The following is a 23,497-nucleotide window of genomic DNA, read 5'->3' as shown; positions in this document are numbered from 1 at the left end:
ATCTACATTGCAGCGCCTATCTGTTGCAATAGCAGATAGGGGTTGCAAAATCTGGTGACAGAGCCTCTTTAAGGTAATGATAAATAAAATTCTGACATTTCCTTTTATGAAAAAAAAAAATCTGTGAATTTTTAATTTATTCATTTGCAAAGGTCATTTGTTAGTTTGTTTTTTTCAATTTCATAATTTTCATCTGTTTATACTGTCAAATATAACAATGTCCATACATGTTAAAAACAAAAAGCTTACATTGTCCTTACTGTCCGTCTAGATTCTTCTGCAGTGTGGGGGAATTTATGAATACAATAAAAAAAAACAAGGTTCTTGGCGACAGTTCAGCTTCTCTGCTTTGTAAGTAAACAAGGCTCTTCTTTTCTTCCTTATATCCACAATACTTTTCCTTTATGGATCCCAGTCATAGTTGACCTCAGGTAAGTTGAGTTTTTGGCAGATCCATGCTAATTTTACCCGAAAAATTAACAAACACTCCAATTAGCTGTTTAATGTCTATAAATAACCTGATTTGTTTAAAATCCTCTTTTACTCATAGCATTTCCCACATTCTAAACGAGAATATGGTTTCTACTCTGTGAATATGCGAATTCTCTGCGGAGTTCCAAAATTAGATTTCTTTGTAAAACATCTACCACATATAGATCAAAATGGCTTCTCCCCTGTGTGGATTCTCTGATGAGCCCTAAGATTGCCTCTAGAAGTAAAACGTTCCCCACATTCTGAACATGAATATGGTTTCTCTTCCGTGTGACTTCTCTTATGTCTAACAACATTTGATTTGCTTGTAAAATATTTCCCACATACTGAACATGAATATGGCTTCTCTCCTGTGTGACTTCTCACATGTTTAACAAGAGTTGATTTATCTGTAAAACATTTCCCGCATTCTGAACATGAATATGGTTTCGCTCCTGTGTGAATTATCTCATGTCTAACAAGACTTGATTTATCTGTAAAACATTTACCACATTCTGAACATGAATATGATTTCTCTCCTGTGTGAATTCTCTGATGAATCCTGAGGTTAGGTTTAGTAATGAAACATTTCCCACATTCTGAACATAAATACGGTTTCTCCCCTGTGTGACGTCTCTGATGAATCCGAAGTTTAGGTTTAGTAATGAAACATTTCCCACATTCTGAACATGAATATGGCTTTTCCCCTGTGTGACTTCTCTCATGCCTAACAAGACTTGATTTATCTGTAAAACATTTCCCACATTCTGAACATGAATATGGTTTCTCTCCTGTGTGAATTCTCTCATGTCTAACAAGACTTGATTTATCTGTAAAACATTTCCCACATTCTGAACAGGAATATGGCTTCTCTGCTGTGTGAATTCTCTCATGTGTAACAAGATGTGAGATTGTCGAAAAACATTCTCCACATTTTGAACATGAATACGGCTTCTCTCCTGTGTGAATTCTTTTGTGCTTAAAAAGACCTGAGATTTTTGTGAACTGTTTACCACATTGAAAACTTTTACCCCCATTCTGAGCTGTACTTGTGGTAACAATCTGTGATTGGTCAGTAGAAGTTTCCTCATGATTAGGAGAATTATATGATAGATCTGTACTGCGAAGCCGTGGATGTATATTAAGGGTAATGAAGTTTTCTCCTGAAGACTGCTGCATGATATCTTCATCTTCTACTTTATTCCAGTTCTTACTGGGATTTTCTGTTAGGATTAAAAATGTATTTTGTTTCAAAACAGAAAAGTTGACAAATTCATAACATTTATATTAGGCTGGAAACTCACATGCAGTGTGTTGAGCCAAAGTTAGAAGTGGATTAAGCTGGAAGGAGAAGTTCAAGCCATGCACGAGTCCACTCCTGGCTTCAGGTCAAAAACTAGGGTTATTTCGGACTTATAACCATTTGAATAATACTTTAAAATATATTGATATATTGTTGTTTTTTTTTTAAAAGCAAAACCTTCCCTGACACCACAAACACATTTGGCCCTTCAATCAGGGGCATTGCTAGGGTTTTAAAAGATCAGGGGCACAAGCCCCGAGACATAAGTTTACCCCCCAAATTTTTTTTGCATACATATCGGAGATATATCTAGAAGACTAAGGCCCCTATAGCTACACCACTGGATAGAATTAGATGCATTGTTTCAGCAGGCTATGTCACATATGATAGGCTTAGATATAGGATGCAGCTCACTGACATTGCGGCTTCAGCACTGGACCCAGGGAAGGTAGGATAATAATTGCTTTAATAACGTTATACTATTTTTTTCTGTGTGTTTGTGTTTTTTTACAGGTTCGGTTTTTGAACTACATCGGAGTCGAGGATTACTTCATTGACTGCATTTTTTTATTCTCAATAAAATGGTTAACGAGGATGTTTTTTGTTTTTATTTCAATAAAATATTTATTCTATGTCCTTGTATTTTTTAAAACTATTACTACCGCCTAAGTAATGGCCACTGGCTGATTGACAGCATCCATAGCTAAGGCGGGGCTTAATGTTGGCCAGTGAAAAGGCTTGCCCTAACCCCCATTACTACCCAGTACCCACCGCCACCAGGGATGCCAGGAAGAGCTGGTTGCGGACTAGTACCCGACCATTTGTAGTGGCGGTCGGGTACTGGGGTGGCCGAATGCTGGTATTATTAGGCTGGGAAAGCCCAAAATCAGTGGGCCTTCCCATCCTGGTAATGCTATCCTGCTGCTGCTAAATTGTACCTGGCTGGTTATGAAAAATAGGGGGATCCCACATAGTTTTTTCTAATTTAACAATTCTAAAAGCTATTAAAATATTTTTGACATGTGTGAACCTAAAAGTGAAATGTACTATCTACAGCTATGCACAGGTGTAACTGGAGCTCACAGAACTGCTGAAACAACAGCCTATAGGGGGGATGGCTATTCTATTCTAAGTCTTCAGGTTTATGACTTTGCATTCAGCTGTTACAAAGGCGGAAATGAGAAAACTTGATGATATTGTATTTCTTTTGGCTAAAGATACATACTACATACCATATGTAGAATGTATATGTATGCAATTATGAGGGGGAACGCCTACTCTCATTTCCTTATAAATAAAGATGCATTTGCATCTCCCAGGGGCAGAGACTGTTTTGAACACAGACGCTGCGTGTCATGGTCTCTCTCCGGCCGGCTGGCCTCCCTCAGATCCACCAGTGAGAGAGCATTAATTTGGAACTCATAGACAAATGCAGATAATGTCCAAAGTTAAGCGACAAAGAAAATTGTCTTGGTGCTCCTGCTCCCCCTCCCCTCTTCAAAGACTTCTATTGGCAACAGAATCTGTGTCTTTGTGCTCCTGCTCCATCCTTCTGCTTCTCCTACCTTTTACCTTGTCAGCAGCGTCCGTGTGTTTCTCACCTAGTGGCACTATCTTCACATAAAATTTTCATGGATAAAACAGCTAAACAGTAAGTAAATTACAAAGTTGATATACATCAGGTATACTATTAGATTACCACAAGTTGTTTGAAAAGTTAGTGTCCATTTAAAGCAGACATGTCCAAAAAGATATTTAGTGTATAGTAGATTACAGCGGAGATCTGATTGCTCGATATTACAGCCTAAGATTGTACTACGGAAATATCTCGAAGACAACATGTCCCCTGGTGACTTGTGTGCAGAGTTGTAATGGGGACCTTCTGTGTTTTCTAATAGCTCGTCAATTCTTATCCTAGGCTCATATTAAATATACAACTATAATGAGGATCTTTCTTCTCAGCTGTTATTATTAGAAAATTTATAATGGAAGAACCAAATAAATGACAAAGTACAAAGGAATCACCAAAATGTATGTGTTTTTTCATTTCGATTGACTCCTAAAATGATGTTTAACCGGTTGAGGACTGCCCACTTTCTATATACGGTGCAGGTTTAAGTTTGCTGCCTGAGTGATTGAGCAGCTAAATGTCCGGTGCCCGGCCATCAGAGACTGCCAGGGACCCTGAAAAGAAGATAAAAAAGTGTTTTTTACCACTTGTCTGCTCTACAATCATGTACACAACGCTCAATGAGCGCTGTTGCCTCTATTAATCCTGGTGGTCATGTGACTGGTCACACGATTGCCGAGATGCTGGTAGTAAGAGGCTGCTGCTGTATCTAACTAGACCCAGCACAGCCCTATCAGTGACAATAATCACTATAACAGGGCTGATCTCCACTGCTGTAAAGCGCCAGTTACAGAGGAAAAGTATAGTGTAAAGGAAATAAAATGAAATAATAAAAGTTCCCCAAATGTCTTTTCTGATTGAAAGGTCGTAAAAATAAAAAAAGTAAAAAAACAAACAAAAATAAATGAAGAAAAAAATTACACATAAACAACTACCGTAACGCATTGTCACCTACATGTACGTAAAAAGCGTTAAAGGGAAATATGGAGCGTGCTCACGGGCTGAGCACGCTCCATATTCAACGGGTGTCGGCACTTTACTGCAACGGGTGTAATCAAAGATCACTTTGATGCCATCTGTTTAGCCCCTTAGATGCCGTGGTCAATTGCGACTGCGGCATCTAAGGCATTAGAAAAAGGGGCCGGCCCGCTCCGAAAGCCGTAAAAAATAGTAAGTAAAGTTTTTCTTTTAACCCCTTAAGGACGCAGCCACTTTTGGACCTTATGACACAGCCTCATTTTTTAAATCTGACATGTGTCACTTTATGTGGTAATAACTCTGGAATGCTTTTACTTATCCAAGCGATTCTGAGATTGTTTTCACGTGACATATTGTACTTTATGTTAGTGAAAAAATTTGGTCGATAAATTCAATATTTATTTGTGAAAAACACCAAAATTTAGAGAAAATTTGCAAAAATTAGCATTTTTCTAAATTCAAATGTATCTGCTTGTAAGACAGGTAGTTATACCACACAAAATAGTGACTAGTTAACATTTCCCATATGTCTACTTTATGTTTGCATCATTTTTTGAACATCCTTTTATTTTTCTAGGACGTTACAAGGCTTAGAACTTTAGCAGCAATTTCTCATATTTTCAAGAAAATTTGAAAAGGCTATTTTTTTAGGGAACAGTTCAGATCTGAAGTGGCTTTGAGGGCCTTATATATTAGGAACCCCCACAAATCACCCCATTTTAAAAACTGCACCACTCAAAGTATTCAAAACAGCATTTAGAAAGTTTCTTAACCCTTTATGCGTGTCACAGGAATTAAAGCAAAGTGGAAGGGAAATTTGCAAATTTCATTTATTTTTTTGCAGAAATTCCATCTTAATCCATTTTCCCTGTAATACCGAAGGTTTTTACAAGAGAAACACAACTGAATATTTATTGCCCTGATTCTGCAGTTTTTAGAAATATCCCACATGTGTCTCTAGTGCGCTACGGGCCTGAAACAAAAGCCCCAGAAGCAAAGGAGCACCTAGTGGATTTTTCGGCCTTCCTTTTCTTAAATTATATTTCAGGCACCATGTCAGGTTAGAAGAGGTCTTGTGGTGCAAAAACAAAGGAAACCCACCAAAAGTGACTCCATTTGGGAAACTACACCCCTCGAGGAATTCATCTAGGGGTGTCGTGATCATTTTGACCCCCCAGGTGTTTCATAGATTTCATTAGAATTGTGCAGTAAAAATTAAAAATTACATTTTTTTTCCACTAAGATGTAGCTTTAGGTCAAAATGTTTCATTTTCTCATCAAATAAAGGAGAAAAAGCACCGTAACATTTGTAAAGCAACTTCTCCAGAGTACGGAAATACCCCATATGTGGTAATAAACCACTGTATGAATACACATCAGGGATCAGAAGGGAAGGAGCGACATTTAGCTTCTGGAGTACAGATTTTGCTGGATTAATTTCTCGGCACCATGTCTCATTTGTAAAGCTCCCAAGGTACCAGTACACTGGTAACCCCCCAAAAGTGACTAAATTTGGGAAACTACACCCCTAGAGGAATTCAACAAGGGGTGTAGTGAGCATTTCGACCCCCCAGGTGTTTCATAGATTTCATTAGAATTGTGCAGTAAAAATTAAAAATTAAATTTTTTTCCACGAACATGTAGCTTTAGGTCAAAATATTTCATTTTCTCATCAAATAAAGGGGAAAAAGCACCGTAACATTTGCAAAGCAACTTCTCTAGAGTACGGAAATACCCCATATGTGGTAATAAACCACTGTATGAATACACATCAGGGATCAGAAGGGAAGGAGCGCCATTTGGCGAGCAGATTTTGCTGGATTGGTTTTTCTGCACCATGTCGCTTTTGCAAAGCCCCTTAGGTACCAGTACAGTGGAAACTACCCAAAAGTGACTCCATTTGGCAAACTACACCCATTGAGGAATTCATCTAGGGGTGTAGTGAGCATTTTTACCCCACAGGTGTCTCATAGATTTTATTACAAATGGGCAATGAAAATGAAAAATTACATTATTTTCCAATAACACGAAGCATTAGTTCAAAATTTTTCATTTTCTCAACAAATAAAAGAGAAAAAGCACCCCAACATTTGGAAAGCAACTTCTCCGGAGTACGGAAATACCCCACATGTGGTCATAAACTGCTATTTGGACACACAGCAACGCTCTAAAAGGGAAGGAGCGCCATTTAGTATTTGGAGTGGAGATTTTACAAGATTCGTTTTTTGACACCATGTTGCATTGAGCTATAGTACCAGTACAGTGGTACTCCCGAAAAATTACCCCATTTTGGAAACTAGATCCCTCAAAGAATTGATCTAGGGGTGTAGTGAGCATTTTGACCGCACAAGTGTTTTGCAAAAATGAGTAAACTATAGATGTTGCAGATTGAAAATTGCCGTTTTCCACAGATATGCCATTTCAGTGCCCAATGTGTTGTGCCCAGCTTGTACCACCGTAGACACACATCCCATAAATTGTTAAGCGTGTTCTCCAGAATGCAGTAGTTCCCTATATGTGGTCATAAATTTCCGTTTGGGTACACTGCCAGGCTCAGTTGAACCACCATTTGGCTTTTGAAGTGCAGATTTTGCTTGGTGTATTAGTGGTATTTCAGTTTATAATGTGGGAGCATATGTGAGCTGTGCGGAGTACATCAGGGTATATGTAAGCTGTGCAGTACATCAGGGTATATGTAAGGTGGACGGAGTACATCAGGGTATATGTAAGCTGGGCGGGTACATAAGGTTATATGTAATCTGTGCGGAGTACATCAGGGTGTATGTAAACTGGGCAGAGTACATCAGGGTATATGTAAGCTGGGCGGAGTATATCAGGGTATATGTAATATGGACGGAGTGCATCAGGTCATAATAGGATGATGTAATAATGGGGAGAATGAATAATCCATGGATTGGTGTGGTACGCTTTGAACCAATCCTTTATACACAGGCCGGGTTTATTGGGTATTATACAAAATATCTGCGCTCCAGTATTGCCTTATATTTGACTTCTTCACTAGCCCTATAAGCCGCACAAGGCCCTAAAGTTTCCTCATCATCGCTGCATCTACAGGGTCCACCTGTGGGGTCCAGCAAATGACGATGTTGGATATTTAATGAAATTCTATTGGACCTAAAAATGAGTCTGGGCCGTCATTTAGAATCATTTTGCATCATTGCGTTTTGAGAGTCATAACATGTTATTTTTCCGGTGACGGAGCTGTGTGCGGGCGCGTTTTTTGTGTAACGAGCTGTAATTTTTATTGGTTCTGTTTTGGGGGACATGCGATTTTTTTATCACTATTTATTCCATTTTTTGGGAGATGAGGAAACCAAAAAACAGCAATGCTAGCATGTTTTTTTTTTTTTGTTTTTTTTACAGTGTTCACCGTACAGTATAAACAACATGTTAACTTTATTCTGCGGGGCGATACGATTACAGCGACACCAAATTTATATAGTTTTTTTACGTTTCACTACGTTCCCACAATAAAAATACTCTCTTCTAAAAAAATCATGTTTTAGTGTCGCCATTTTCTGACAGCCATAACTTTTTTATTTTTTCGTTGATATCGCTGCGGGAGGGCTTGTTTTATGCGTGACGAACTGTAGTTTCTATTGGTACCATTTTGCGTTACTTGCAACTTTTTGATCACTTTTTAGTACATTTTTTTTGAGACAAGATGACCAAAAAATAAAATACTGTCATTGTTTTTTATTAAAAATTCACCGTGCGGTAAAAATAATGTGATATTTTTATAGATCAGGCCGTTCCGAATGCGGCAATACCTATTATGTATAGTTTTTTTTCATGTTTTAATTTTTTTCTAATAATAAAGGAGTTGATCAGGGAAACAGGACAAGTGTTGTTTTTATTATTTATTAACTTTTATTTATTTATTTTTCTTTCACATTTTTTTTATACATCTTTTACTTTTTCTTTTACACTGACCTGGGGACTTGAAGATCTGGTCGTCTGATCCCGGGTACGATGCACTGCACTACTTATGTAGTGCAGTGCATCGTAACTGTCATTTTTCATTTGACAGTTAGCGTATTAGGTCCTGCCTCGGGCAGGACCTAATAGGCTATCGTACCTTGGCAACCAGGAAGCCTAGTAACGGCTTCCTGGTTGCCATAGCAACAATCGCTCCCTCCCTCTGTAAACCACTTCAATGCGGCGGACATCATTGACAGCCGCATTGAAGGGGTTAAATGGCTGCGATCGGCGGTAACAGCCATCGCAGCGGCATGTCAGCTGTGTATAACAGCTGACAGCCGCTGAAGATAAAGCGCGCACAGCTCCTGTGCTCGCTTTATCTGCCGGGCGTAACTGTACGCCCGAGTGCGGGAAATCACTTGCTATTTGGAAGTACAGTCACGCCCGTGTGCGGGAAGGGGTTAATGTCCATAAAAAAAACAACTAAAAGTTAAAAAAAAAACAACCTCTCTTCTCTAAAGTAATGTTAAAAAAAATAATTTAAATGAACATAACTCGTATTACCACAACCGTAAAATGTTATTTAACCCGCATGGTGAACGCTGTACAAAAAATAAAAAAATAAATTAAAGACGCCAGAATTGTTGTTTTTTTTGTCACCTTAGCACCCCCAATTTTTTTTATAGAAAGTGATAAAAAAATTCACTTGTACCCCAAAAAGGTATTAATAAAAACGACAGCTTTCCCCGCAAAAAATAAGCTATCACACCGCTCAAGTAAGCAAATTTTTGTTCCAATAAGATGTAGTTTTATCTTGAAATTGTTCATTTTCTTAACAAATAAAGGAGAAAAAGCCCCCCAACATTTGTAAAGAAAATTCTCCAGAGTACGGAAATACCCGATATGTGGTCATAAACTGCTTAGAAGGGAAGGAGCACAGATTTTGATGGATTGGTTTCTGGGCGCCATATTGCATTTGCAAAACACCTTTGGGACCAAAACAGTGGAAACCCCCCAAAAAAGTCACCCCATTTTTGAAAAGACACCCCTTAAGACATTAGGGGCGTAGAGCATTTTGACCCCACAGATGTTTTCCAGAAATGAATGCGCTGCGGATTGTACAAAGTAAAATTGCAATTTTTCCACATAAGCCATTTCAGAGTCCAATATATTGTGCCCAGCTTGTGCCACTGGAGACAACCACCACAAAAATGGTTAAAAGGGTTCTTCCGGTTATAGCTATACCATATATGTGGTAGTAAACTGCTTTTTGGAAAGTGTAGGGCTCAGTATTCAGGCGGCATCTTTTGGAACATAGATTTTGCTTGATAGTAGTTCTTTTTGCTGTATTACTGGTGTTTCAGTTTATAATGTGGGGGCATATTTAATCTGTGCGGAATACATCCGTGTATATGTAATCTGTGCGGAGTACATTAGGGTATATGTAAGATGTGCGGCGTACATCAGGGTATATGTAAACTGTGCGGAGTACATCAGGGTATATGTAATATGTGAGGAGTACATCAGGGTATATGTAATCTGTGCGGAGTACATCAGGGTATATGTAATCTGTGCGGAGCACATCAGGGTATATGTAATCTGTGCGGAGTACATCAGGGTATATGTAATCTGTGCGGAGTACATCAGGGAATATGTAATCTGCGGAGAACATCAGGGTATATGTAATCTGTGTGGAGTACATAAGGATATATGTAATCTGTGCGGAGTACATCAGGATATATGTAATCTGTGCAGAGTACATAAGGGAATATGTAATCTGCGGAGAACATCAGGGTATATGTAATCTGTGTGGAGTACATAAGGAAATGCCCATTTAATGGCTAAGAGTTTGCGGTTGCCAACATCATAGTTACTCTCAGTGGGCGAGAACTTCCTGGAGAAGTAGGCACAGGGGCGGAGATGGGTGAGGGACCTGGTACCCTGGGATAAGACAGCACCCACTCCCACCTCGGAGGCGTCAACCTCCACGATGAATGGCTCCATTTGGATAGGCTGAATCAGCACTGGGGCCGAGATAAAGCACTTCTTAAGGACCTCAAAAGCCTGGACCGCCTCTGGAGGCCAGTGGAGGAGATCAGCACCTTTGCGAGTAAGATCCGTAAGAGGCTTAGCGACGACCGAGAAGTTAGCAATAAATCTCCTGTAATAATTAGCGAACCCCAGGAAGCACTGTAACGCCTTCAGGGAGGCAGGTTGGACCCATTCAGCCACAGCCTGAACCTTGGCGGGGTCCATGCGGAATTCATGAGTAAGGATTTGACCCAAAAATGGTATCTCCTGCACCCCAAACACACATTTTTCGGTTTTAGCAAACAGTTTGTTTTCCCGAAGGGCCTGGAGCACCTTCCTGACATGCTCAATGTGGGAGGACCAGTCCTTGGAAAACACAAGTATGTCATCAAGGTAAACTACAAGAAATACCCCTAGGTAGTCTCTTAAAATCTCATTTATGAAATTCTGGAAGACCGCGTGTCACGGACACTGGGTTTGTGGACCCACTAGGCCGCTCCGCCGTAGCGGGGAGGCAGCTGACCAGGTCACAGTCTATGTGAAAGTAAGATATCAGACAGTAATGCTTAGGTACCTGAAATAGTCCGGACGGTGACTGTGGCTTCAGCACGGATGGAGGCAGGTGCGGAAAGTGTCGCCAGACGTGGCGGGCAGTATCCGATGAGCAGATAGCACTTGACGTGGCAGATGGCACTTGACGTGGCAGATGACACTTGACGTGGCAGATGGCACTTGAACAAGGGTAGGCACAGGAACAATGCGGAATACAGGAACGGTAACAGGGCACCGGTAACAGCTGGAACGGGAGACACTAAGGGACCATTTGCGAGACAGACAGGGAAAGACTAACAACGCTCAGGCAAGGATCAGAAGGGCTGGGGCATTCTTATAGGGCAAGGAATCACGTGGGTTAATGATCATTGTTTTCATGTGCGCACGCTGGCCCATTAAGAGCGGTCGCCAGCGTGCGCGCGCACCCTACGGTACCCGGCCGGACGGAGCGGAGGTGAGCGCTGGCATCTCCTAGGAGGGAGACGGAGGCCAGCGCTCACAGATCCATGGCTGCGGGTGTCGGGAGGTGAGTGAACCCGACGGCCCGCGGCCATGGGCGCTACACCGCGGGAGCATTACACAACCCAAAGGGCATGATGAGGTATTCTAAATGACCTTTGGGCGTGTTTTAAACGCAGTCTTCCACTCATCCCCCTCTTTGATGCGGATAAGGTTATAAGCCCTCCGTAGATCAAACTTAGAGAACCATTGGGCCCCCTGAACCTGATTGAAGAGATCAGGAATCAAAGGAAGGGGATACTGGTTCCTTACAGTGACCTTATTCAAGTTTCGGAAGTCAATGCACAGCCTAAGACCACCATCCTTCTTCCCTACGAAGAAGAAGCCAGCACCTACCGGAGAAGTAGAGGGGCGAATGTAACCCTTGGCCAGGCATTCCTGGATATACTCTCTCATGGCTTCACATTCGGGACAAGAGAGATTAAATATCCTACCCTTAGGGAGCTTAGATTCTGGTACCAAATCGATTGCGCAATCGTATTCTCTATGAGGAGGTAACACTTCGGAGGCCTTTTTAGAAAAAACATCAGCGAAGTCCTGAACAAACTCAGGTAGAGTGTTCACCTCCTCAGGGAGAGAAATAACATTAACAGAAAAACATGAGGTCATGCATTCATTACCCCATTTGGTAAGATCCCCAGTATTCCAGTTAAACGTGGGATTATGCATCTGCAACCAGGGAAGGCCTAAAACAAAAATCGGGCGATAATCCCTGCATCACCAGTGCAGAGCATTGCTCCAAATGCATGGAGCCAACAAGGAGTTCAAAAACAGGGGTATGCTGCGTAAAATAACCATTAGCAAGAGGAGTGGAGTCGATACCCACTACCGGGACAGGTTTAGGCAAATCAATCAATGGCATAGCTAGAGACATAGCAAATTCCACAGACATAATATTAGCAGAAGACCCTGAATCTGCGAAGGCACTGCCGGTAGCAGACCTACCACCAAAAGAGACCTGAAAAGGGAAGCAAGATTTTATTAGGTTTCATATATACGGGAAATACCTGTGCGTCCAAGTAACCTCCCCGATGGTCACCTAGGTGCAGAAGTTTTCCGGCTGCTTATTCTAGGACAGTTGTTCACTTGATGCTTGTCATTTCCACAATAGAAGCAGAGACCATTCTTCCTGCGGAACTCTCTACGTTGTTGGGGAGACACGGAGGCCCCGAGTTGCATTGGTTCATCCGAATCTTCCGTGGAAGAACGAAGCAACGGAACCTCAGGAGCCATTATGGGGGAGTCAGAGGAGAAGGCACAAAAACGTTCAAGTCGTCGTTCCGAGACGTCGGTCAAGACATACCGCTAAAGCTATAACCTGATCTAGGGAGTCAGAAGAGGGATAGCTAACTAACAGGTCTTTCAGGGCGTTCAACAGACCCAATCTAAACTGGCAGCTTAAGGCAGGGTCGTTCCACCGAGAAGCTACACACCACTTCCTAAAGTCAGAACAGTACTCCTTAACAGGTCTCTTACCCAGACGTAAGGTCACCAGCTGACTCTCGGCAAAGGCAGTCTTATCAGTCTCGTCATATATGAGCCCGAGAGCAGAAAAGAAAATATCAACAGAGGAAAGTTCAGGGAAGTCAGGAGCCAAGGAGAAGGCCCATTCTTGGGGCCCGTCCTGGAGCCGGGACATAATTATACCCACTCGCTGGCTCTCAGAACCTGAGGAGTGGGGCTTTAAACGGAAATGGAGCCTACAACTCTCCCGAAAGGAGAAAAAAGTCTTCCGGTCCCCTGAGAACCACTCAGGCAACTTGAGGTGGGGTTCAAGCGGTGAGGTGGGGGGCACTACGAGGGTAGCATCATGCTGGTTGCCCCTCTGAGCCAGGACTTGGACCTGTAGGGACAGGCCCTGCATTTGCTGAGCCATGGTCTCAAGGGGGTCCATAGTTGAGTCAGGGACCAGGGTAGAAAAGGTATATGGGCCTGTGATTATGTAATGCTGGGGTAGGGAGACAGACAGGTGAGCCCTAATCTACCCGCCACTCAGTCCCTGCCTACTTGCAACGGCCCGTCCTAGGCGACAGCGTACAACTGGGCGACGGTCCCTACGTTAAATAAGTGCACGACAAACAGACAAGGGTACACAGAAGCTAGGGAAATGGGGCAGTTGCCCACGGCAGCACTGTGAGCAACGAGAGTAGTGAACGAGCCGAGTCAACCAGGAGTGTACGAAGTACCAAACGCAGAGCAGGAGGGTAGTCAGTAAAGCCAGAGGACAAATAGTTCAAGCAGCAGAGCCAGGATACAGGCAGAATCACAGGCAAAGGAGGAGCAGGAAATGCAGGTTTAAATAGACAGAGGGCGGGAGCTAGCTCCGTCTGGCCAGGCTGTGATAGGCTCTCCCACTCCTAAGCCTCTCAGCCTGACTGGTTGAAGATGGAGTCACTCTCTCAGACTTAGGAGCAGGTGCAGACTGATTACCCACGGGCGTCGACACAGAAGCGGTGTCTGGCAGATCCTTTACAACGACCCTGGGTAAAGATGGACTTCCGTCTAAATTGTCCATACCCACTGACTATAGTGGTCGGCGAGAGAACGCATCAGGTCTCTGCGTATCTGGACTCTGGTTCCACTGCTAATTTTATCCGCAGAGATCTGGTGGGCCTTCTGCAGTTACCCACAACCCTCCTGGAGAGCCCGTTGACAGTTGCCTCAGTGAATGGACTACCTCTGCCAGACCAAGTTATTGCTGTGACCAAGCCGCTGAGGCTCCAAGTGGGAGCTCTTCACACCGAACTCCTGTCATTCTATGTCCTATCCAAAGCCATTAATACTGTGTTGCTGGGCCTGCCTTGGCTCCGACTGCATGCCCCAGTTCTGGACTGGAATTCTGGAGAGGTTCTTCAGTGGGGTCCTGAGTGTCAAGGTCGTTGCCTGGTGAGGATTTGTTCGGCTCAGCCTTCTCTGCCCCGGTCATCGGCAGGATTGCCGGGTCATTATGCTGCCTTTTCGGACGTCTTCAGCAAGAGGGAGGCGGAAACTTTTCCTCATTGGGCGTATGACTGCCCTATTGAACTGATAACTGGTGCATCCCTTCCCCGTGGTAGGTTATATCCCCTCTCCTTGCCAGAGACTCTGTCCATGTCTATGCGAAGGAGAACCTAGAAAGGGGTTACAAACGAAAGTCTTCCTCCCCGGCAGGAGCCGGGTTCTTCTTCGTCAAAAAGAAAGATGGCTCTCTTCGCCCTTGCATCGACTACCGTGGTCTTAACCAGATCACGGTGAAGAATAAATATCCATTGCCACCGATCTCCGAACTGTTTGATCGAATACGTGGTGCAAATTTTTTTTCTAAATTAGACCTGCGTGGGGCTTGCAACCTAATCCGGATTCATCAGGGCGATGAATGGAAGACTGAATTTAACACCCGTGATGGAGATCATCATGTCTACCCCACCAATGATAAATCTGACTAAGAACCGTAGAGTGAAAATATTGTCTAATATCAGGTACCCCCATCCCCCCTTAGGACCAAGAACGGGACATGGTAGAAAATCGGATCCTAGGTTTTTTACCTGCCCATATGAAATCCGTAAGCAACTTTTGAAGTTTCGAGAGATAATTAATAGGAAGTGGAATAGTTACTGTACGGAATACATATAGTATTATAGGCAGAATCATCATTTTAACGATAGCAATTTTCCCGGCCCAAGAGATCATTGGTTTGGAAAAGCTGTCCGCTAGTTTTGATACCTTAAGTAAAAGCGGAGGGTAGTCCATTGTAAATAATGTCGAGCTCGAACTTGTAATAAACGGACCTAGATATGTAATGCTCTCTTCACTCCATTCAAAGGGAAAGCGTGTAATTAAAGAAGTTCTCATAGCCTGACCTAATCTAATCCCCATCATTTTAGACTTGTTTGAGTTAACTTTGTAATATGAAATTTTACTAAATTTGGAAAGCGTGTCTTGAATAGCAGGTAGAGAATTAATAGGATCGGAGACCACCAAAAGCACATCGTCAGCATAAAGACCGACTTTATGGACTTTAGTTCCCACTTTGATGCCCTGAATTTTTATGTTAACTCTTATTGCTTCTGCTAGGGGCTCCATTGTTAGGGAAAACACGATTGGGGAAAGTGGGCAACCTTGACGTGTGCCGTTCCTTATTAAGAAAGGGTCAGAGAGAAACCCAGCGGAGAAAACTCTTGCCGAGGGGGACAAATATAGTGGCAGTATTGACGATTTTATACCTCCCTTAAGGCCAAAATGTTCAAAAAGTTGGGACAGGTAACCCCAATGTACTCTATCGAACGCCTTTTCCGCATCTAGAGAAAGAAGCAGAGAAGGCGTTCTCGAGGTCTCCATGCACTGAATCAGGTTCATGAACCGCCGAGTTCCATCAGAGACCTGACGACCCACCACAAACCCAACTTGGTCAGAATTAATCAATTGAGGGATAATGTGATACAATCTTTGTGAGAACATTTTTGCATATATTTTAATGTCTGTATTTAAAAGAGAAATTGGTCTGAAATTAACTGGGGACGTAGGGTCCTTATCTGGCTTGGGGAGGGTAACTACCGTGGCCAAAAGCATTTCCATAGGGAAAGCATCCTCCTGTGCTGCTTTGTTAAATATCTGCACTAACTGGGGAGCTAAGATCTGTGAATACTCTCTATAGTAATTATTTGTGTACCCATCCGGACCTGGAGCTTTATGAAGTTTAAGCGATGATATTGCTTTCAGTACCTCGAGTTCAGAGAAAGGAGCCGATATGTCTGCAAGTTGAGACTGAGAAACCTGGGGCAGTGGAACTGAAAGTAGAAAATTCGCAATTTCCGATTGTGAAGGCTGATAAGTATTATCGTCCATATATAGGTTATAGAGAGTGTTATAATAAGCTTGACTCTTATCAGCTATCTGCCCAGGATCTATTATTTTATTACCCAGGTTATCAATAAGGTGAGTAATAAGAGAACGTGGGGTAAGCTGTTTTATTCTTTTGGCCAAAAAAGCGCCAGCTCTATTGTTATGTACGTAGGTAGTCATTTGCAACCGTTTAAGATAAATGTCATGTTGAGTTGCAAGCAGTGACTGCAATGACAAACGCAAGGACCTCAATTCAGAAGAATAGGCCGGTGTAGGTGTAGCTTTATTTTTACCATTTATAACTGTTATTTGCTTATTAATATTAAAAATCTCGTTTTCTCTTTGCCTGAGAGCAAGCTTTAATTAACAGCTTTGTCATAAATGCTTTATGTGCATTCCAAACCGTAAAAGGGCAGGGAACTTAGCCCACATTTACTTCAAAGAATAGTGACAATTCTTTAGACAGTTTCGTAGCATGATCAGGGTGGTGGAGTATATAATCATTCAAGCGCCATTGTGACGGGTGGGAGAGCGACATTTTTTCATCTATATAGAGCAAAATTGGTGCATGATCAGACCAGGTTATCTGTCCGATTTCCGAAGCTTTTGATTGTAAAAGTGCCTTGTTGTTTACCAAGAACAGATCAATCCTGGAGTAAGAACCATGTGGGGGAGAAAAGAAAGTATAATCCCTCTCCCCCCCATGTTGACATCTCCACACATCAAACAAACCTTCCTCCGCAAGAGTCGATGCAAAGGGGAAAGTCTGTCTGTTTTTAGTGGTACAATCTATATCCGGGTCAATAATCATGTTAAAATCTCCACCTACAACCAGCATGCCTTGTGTTACGGCTTTAATTTTTGATAATATAGAGACCAAATAATGATGTTGGCGTTTATTTGGAAAGTAAACATTAATAATAGTATACAATATATTATTAATTTCACATACTACTCCCAGATATCTTCCTTGGGGATCGCTTATAAGTGATTTAAAAGTGAAGGCGACTTAATTTTTGATAGCAATCATAACCCCCTTACGTTTAGCCAAACATGAAGAGATGAAGATGTGTGGGAAATATTTATTTGAAAATGTTGGGGTTTTCTCCGCCTGGAAGTGGGTTTCTTGCACCAGTAAGACGTCACATTTTAGGGCCTTAGCTTCACGCCACAACAGGCTTCTCTTATAAGGGCTGTTAAGACCCCTGACATTAATTGAAGAAAATTTTAATACCATGTCTATAGGTTAAAAAGCGAATACAGATGAGCGCCTGAAAATCCCAGCCAGACCCCAAGGATCTAACCTCGGAACCCTTCTTTTTAAGAAAGACCTTAAATAACATAATTTTCTGAAGAAATTGATTCAAAACTGCCCCTTTATATAAATAAATTATGTACAAGAGAGTACATGCTGAGGAAACAGAAAAAGAAAACAGATAAAGAAAAAATAAGAATAAGTTGAAAACAATCATAGTGCGAATTCTGCACTGCATTCTCTTGGGGGGGGGGAGAGAGAAAAATGTAGTAGAAAAAAAAAAAAGAATACAATTTGCTCAGATAGTAATATCAAAATTAAGTTAACCAAATGCAGGATATAATCGACACCATACTAGCTTTGGCTAGAAGACAACATATACAAAGAGTATCAGGTCGTGTGATGCCGAGTGCTCACTAACTTCCATTCCAGGGGAAGTGTGGAAGTTATGTTGGCCTTCCCAACTCTGTGAACAGTACCAGGTAGAGGAATGTACCATTTTTGTAATAGTGCTATCCCTTCCTTCACAGAAGTAGCAGTAATAAATGACCTGTTGTGTGTAATCAGCAATTTTGGCGGAAAGCCCCATTTGTACTTGATGCCCACGTCACGCAAGATTTTCGTAACTTGGGAAAAATCCCTACGGGCTTGGAGAGTGGCAGCTGAGAGGTCAGGGAATAGAAAAATTTTAGTAAAAGGAGGCGGGAGCGAACCTGTTCTTCTGGTCTCAAACATTAATCTCTCTTTAATATAGAAGAAATATATTCTAACCAACGTGTCTCGATTCGCCTTTTCTGGTGCTGCTTTGGATTTTGGTAGTCTGTGAGCCCGATCTATTATCAAATCCAATTCTGAAAGTGATGGTATTATAGCAAGGAATAGTTTTCTCAAATAGGGAACTAATTCTGTAGTAGATATCTCCTCTGTTATGCCTCGAATTTTAATATTGTTATGCCTTGATCGATCCTCAGTGTCTGTGACTTTGTGCTTGAGCCAAACAACCTCATTTTCCAAAGCGTTGTGGGAATCCACCAATTCATTATGGGCGGTTGTGAAGTCTCCCATCTTGCGTTCTAAATGGTCAGTACACTCGCCCAGAGAATTAACGTTAGACTGTGGTTTACTGACCAGGGATGGCACACTTTTATCTATACCCTTTTGTAACAAGATTAGCATTCCTTTTAGTGTGTCCACAGTAATAGGGGTGTCAGAGGAGGGAAACTGGTTAATATCACAAGGTTCATCGAGTTATTGATTGTGGCAACATAAATTCATCCACCCTTAAAGATTTTTTACGAGCAGGGCTTTTAGTTGCTGGAGAAACTAAGGGAGAGAAGGTATCCCAATTTGATGTTGAGGGAGAACCAGAGGCCCCGTCTTCAGATGGGACTTCATCTTGTGTTAGATCTCGTGTAGGTATGCTTGCAGGCTGGCTCACCCCATCTTGCAGGGCATCAGAGATTACGGACACTGAATCAGCTTCCTGGGAAAGGGCTGAATTGGCAAAATATTCTGTCAGCTTCCTAGGGGCAGTTCTACTCTTACGTTTAGTCATCTTGGCTGACCTTAGACTGATCTTTTTGGTACTTTTTACTGCTCTCCACTTTATGAAACGTACGTACAAAAAGTAAGACAAAGGGGTAAAAAAAAAACACTGTAACAACAACCACTACAACCGTTGGCTTCGACCTCAAATTTCAGACCCTTGCCAAGAAAACGGAGCGGAAAAGACAGAGATTCTCCCGGGTAACATAATCCAGCCACAGCAACCTCCAGACCTCCGAACACAGACGGTTAAACACGGTGGAGAACAGTTGAGTACAGTTCGTCACAACTAGGCACAGTTAGGCACGGACAGATTACAAGATACAGTCACTTAGTTAGGCTTTCGAGCATACTACCAGTTCTCTTGAGTTCGCCCTCCCGGAGCGGTGCAGGGCACAGCACAACACTACACAGCACGGCACAGCATAGCCGCAAGTGAATTCCCTTCGGGGACGCCGAGACACGTGGTTTCGGAAGCCCAGCCTCCTTGTCAGTAAACAGCTGATCGCTGTAGCCGGACCTCGCGCCGGAAATATTATACTTCCCTAGTATAATTTTCTTCCAGGGGTGCCTTCATTATGTACTTTCTTCAAGGGTACCTCTTTCCAATGTACCCCAACAATTTCGGCAGATTTAGCAGCAATTTCAGCAGGGCTCAGCAAGTTTGCAAGACCTCAGCTCGGCGATCTCACCAGGCTCAGCAGCATATACAGCAGAGAGGAGCCGGCTACAGTCCGACAGTCCAGTCCTCTAGCGGACAGGCGGCCAGGTGGTAAGTCGTTGCCTTGTAGTTCCTCACACCGGCCTTTACTTATCGTTTCCCCAAGGAAGAGCTATCAGTTCGGACGGTTACCATTGATTATGCCGTTCGGAGCAAAGGTTGTAGCAGCTAACTCATTTAGCAGCCATGACCTCGACGGCTAGGCTCCACCCCAGAGAACAATGATCTTAAATGGGTAGAAATTGAGAGGGCCACACTGGGGACTCATCTAATTTCTCTTTTGTCATTAGACAGTTCTAAATGCCCGAATAGGAACATAAACAGGCTTTCTATTGTTGCTTCTATAGTTTCCTTGCAATATTTGATTTCACATACTCCTAAGTCTGATTGTCACCCCCTCCGGTACCTTTCCTCCTTTGCACCGGAATTAAATGTACTAAAATGGGAGGCAGCTGGGGTTGAAACGATCGGTTCCCTTTACAAATCAAAGGGAACGTTGCCCTTTAACAAATTGGTTGAAATATATGGTATACCTACTCATGATTTGTACAAATACTTTCAGATCCGTCATATTCTAAGAAGTAGGAACCTGGATGGGCGACTATTCCCAAGAAGTGCATTTGTGTCTTTCAACTCTGCTACGCCTAAAATGAAGTGTATTTCATAGTTTTATTCTACCATTTTTAACTTTCAGAGATTAATTAAACCAGGGTATTTGCTCAAATGGGAGGCGGAACTGAATGTGGTTATCACCTTAGCAGAATGGCATCAGGCGATGAATTGGGCCCCTAAAATTTCTAAGGAAATAGCACATAAAATACTGCTTAGATGGTATAGAACACCAACGCTGTTGACCAAATTTAATCCTTCTTACTCTCCCCTTTGTTGGAGAAATTGTGGCATGTTAGGCGACTATATGCATGTGTGGTGGAATTGCCCTTTAGTCTTTAGTTTCTGGAAAGCTACTTTTGTATTTTTGTCCACCATCCTACATTATATAATATGCCCCTCCCCTGCATTGGCGTTGTGTTTTGTTGGTCTTGTTGACATTCCCAGAGATCTAAGGTGCATAACGGGGCATGTCATTCTTGCAGCTAGATTGTTGATAGCTAGGTCTTGGAAATCTTCAGACCCCATTACTATTACCGAATTAACCAACCTTGTCCAATTTGATTATACTATGGAAAAAATGGTAGCGGTTCGCTCTAACTCATATGGGAAATTCTTAAATAATTGGACGTTATGGCCAGACTAACACTTCAAGAACATTTTCTTCTCAGGTTATAAATATTGGAAGCTCTTCGAATTGATTGGTGTAAGGACATCAGGACATAGCTGTAAGGATTTAACAATATTAAGTAAAGGATAAAGCTCCGCATTGTCATTTATACAGTTGATACTTAACAAAACTGCACCCGGGAAAAATCATAACTGCTTTTTTTTTTTGCTTTTTGTATTCTCTCTCCTTTCTTTCTTTTATTTCCTTACTTTTTCTTTCTCCTTAATGTTTTTATTGTATCTGTTTGAATAGTGGAAATGACAACTTAATACTTATTTGTATTTATTATAAGATATGAATATGTATGTAAAAACGAACTTGTTTTTGTTTATGTTATGTCTGAAAAATAACAATAAATTAAATAAAATTAAAAAAAAACACCCGTGATGGACACTATGAGTAACTAGTAATGCCGTTCGGCCTGTGTAATGCCCTCACGGTCTTCCAGGAGATCGTTAATGACATTTTCCGTGACCTCCTATATGTTTGTGTTGTAGTCTACCTTGATGACATCTTGATTTTCTCCCCAGATCCTGTGACGCACCAGAGACATGTCCGTCAGGTTCTGCTACGGTTAAGGGAGAATCGCCTGTACGCCAAGTTGGAGGAGTGCGTATTTGACAAGGATGCTCTACCCTTCCTGGGCTACATCGTCTAAAATCGAGGCCTCGAGATGGACCCTGAGAAGGTAAAGTCTGTCCTGGAGTGGCCACGTCCTCAAGGCTTGAGGGCCATACAGCGCTTTCTGGGATCTGCTAACTTTTACAGGCAGTTTATTCCAAACTTCTCTTCACTGACTTCTCCCATCTCTAAACTTACTAAGAAGGGTATGAACGCCAAGGTGTGGACTGCCGAGGCAGAGTCCGCATTCAACAGCCTGAAGAGTGCCTTCACGTCAGCCTCTATCCTCCATCATCCAGACATTTCCCTACAGTTCTCGTTGGAGGTGGACGCATCCTCTGTCGATGCTGGTGTACTCCTGTTCCAGAGAGGTCCCAAGGGCATGTGGATACTTCTCTAAGCTCTTCTCTTCCGCAGAACCCAACTACTCGATTGGGGATCGGGAGTTACTGGCCATCAAATTGGCTCTGGAGGAGTGGAGACATCTACTGGAGTGCGCAGCTCACCCGATCTTGATTTTTACGGACCACAAGAATCTGACCTACCTCCAGACGGCCCAACGGCTGAACCTTCGTCAGGCCAGATGGTCACTGTTCTTTGCAAGGTTTCTGTTTGAGCTTCATTATCGCCCGGCCGAAGAGAATGTGAGGGCCGATGCCTTGTCCAGGTCTTTCGAGACAGAAGACACTATTGAGAATCCACAGAATATTATCGATCCATCCTGCATTGTCTCGGTCAGTACCCTGCAGATTGGAGACATTCCTCCTGAGAGGACTTTTGTGCGCATGGCTGATCGTGGAAGAATCCTCCGCTGGGGTCACTCCTCTAGACTGGCAGGTCACGCGGGGTTACGAAAGGCTCGGGATTTGATTGCTTGTCATTTCTGGTGGCCCAGTCTGCCCAAAGATATTGTGGACTTCGTTTCTTCCTGTGCTGTATGTGCAGCCAACAAGGCCACCCACTCCAGACCTGCTGGCCCACTCCAGCCATTGCCTGTGCCCAATGCTCCCTGGCAGCATATAGCGATGGACTTTATCACAGACCTGCCTCTCTTTGCTTGCAGTACTGTCTGGGTAGTGGTGGACCGATTTTCGAAGATGGCCCACTTCGTTCCTCTGACCGGCCTTCCTTCCGCTCCTCAGTTGGCCAAATTATTTATTCAACACATCTTCCTCCTGCACGGCTTGCCACAGCATATTGTGTTTGATCGGGGGGTTCAGTTTATCTCGAGGTTCTGGAGAGCCCTCTGCGGACTTCTTGGCGTGAAGTTGGACTTTTCTTCTGCCTACCATCCTCAGTCTAATGGTCAGGTCGAGAGGATCAATCAGATTTTGGAGAACTACCTACGCCACTTCATCTCCAAGCAGCATGATGACTGGGTGCAGCTGCTCCCATGGGCGGAGTTCTCCTATAACAATCACACCAGTGAGTCTAATAGGAATACTCCGTTCTGCATTGTCTATGGCCAGCATCCACGAATTCCTCTTCCGGTGCCTGTTTTCAATAGTTTTTTATTAAACAGTTTTGTAAAATAATAATATAGTAATAACACAGACTCGCAGAGTCTCAACTTTTGCATTTCAGTAATACAATTAAACAAAGTATTAGACCAACATGGCCTCCAATAAATCTCACATTATATATCTGTCATGATGTAAACACTCCTGCCAAATATATAGTATATAAATGTATTCATTGCTAACATAGGTAACTATCCTTGACATCACATTACTTTATAGAGTACCTTAACATGGCCTCTTCCGGTGCCTGATACTTCCGAGGTACCTGCAGCGGACTCCACGTTTAGAGACTTTCTGCAGATCTGGCAG

General features: G+C 42.6%; 1 protein-coding gene across 1 annotated transcript in view; it reads right to left on the bottom strand.

Moving 5' to 3' along the window:
• Positions 1-151: 151 nt before the first annotated feature.
• LOC142697804 (uncharacterized) overlaps positions 152-23,497 on the bottom strand; it is a 96,545-nt gene continuing 73,199 nt past the window's right edge. Inside the window, exon 9 of the mRNA XM_075847689.1 lies at positions 152-1,694. Within this exon, the coding sequence (XP_075703804.1) occupies positions 658-1,694 (1,037 nt within the window). The 3' untranslated portion in view covers positions 152-657. The remainder of the gene's footprint in view (positions 1,695-23,497) is intronic.

This window comes from Rhinoderma darwinii, chromosome 1 (genome assembly GCF_050947455.1).
Source record: "Rhinoderma darwinii isolate aRhiDar2 chromosome 1, aRhiDar2.hap1, whole genome shotgun sequence".
Lineage (NCBI taxonomy): Eukaryota > Metazoa > Chordata > Amphibia > Anura > Rhinodermatidae > Rhinoderma > Rhinoderma darwinii.
This window is presented reverse-complemented; position numbering and strand designations above follow the sequence as displayed.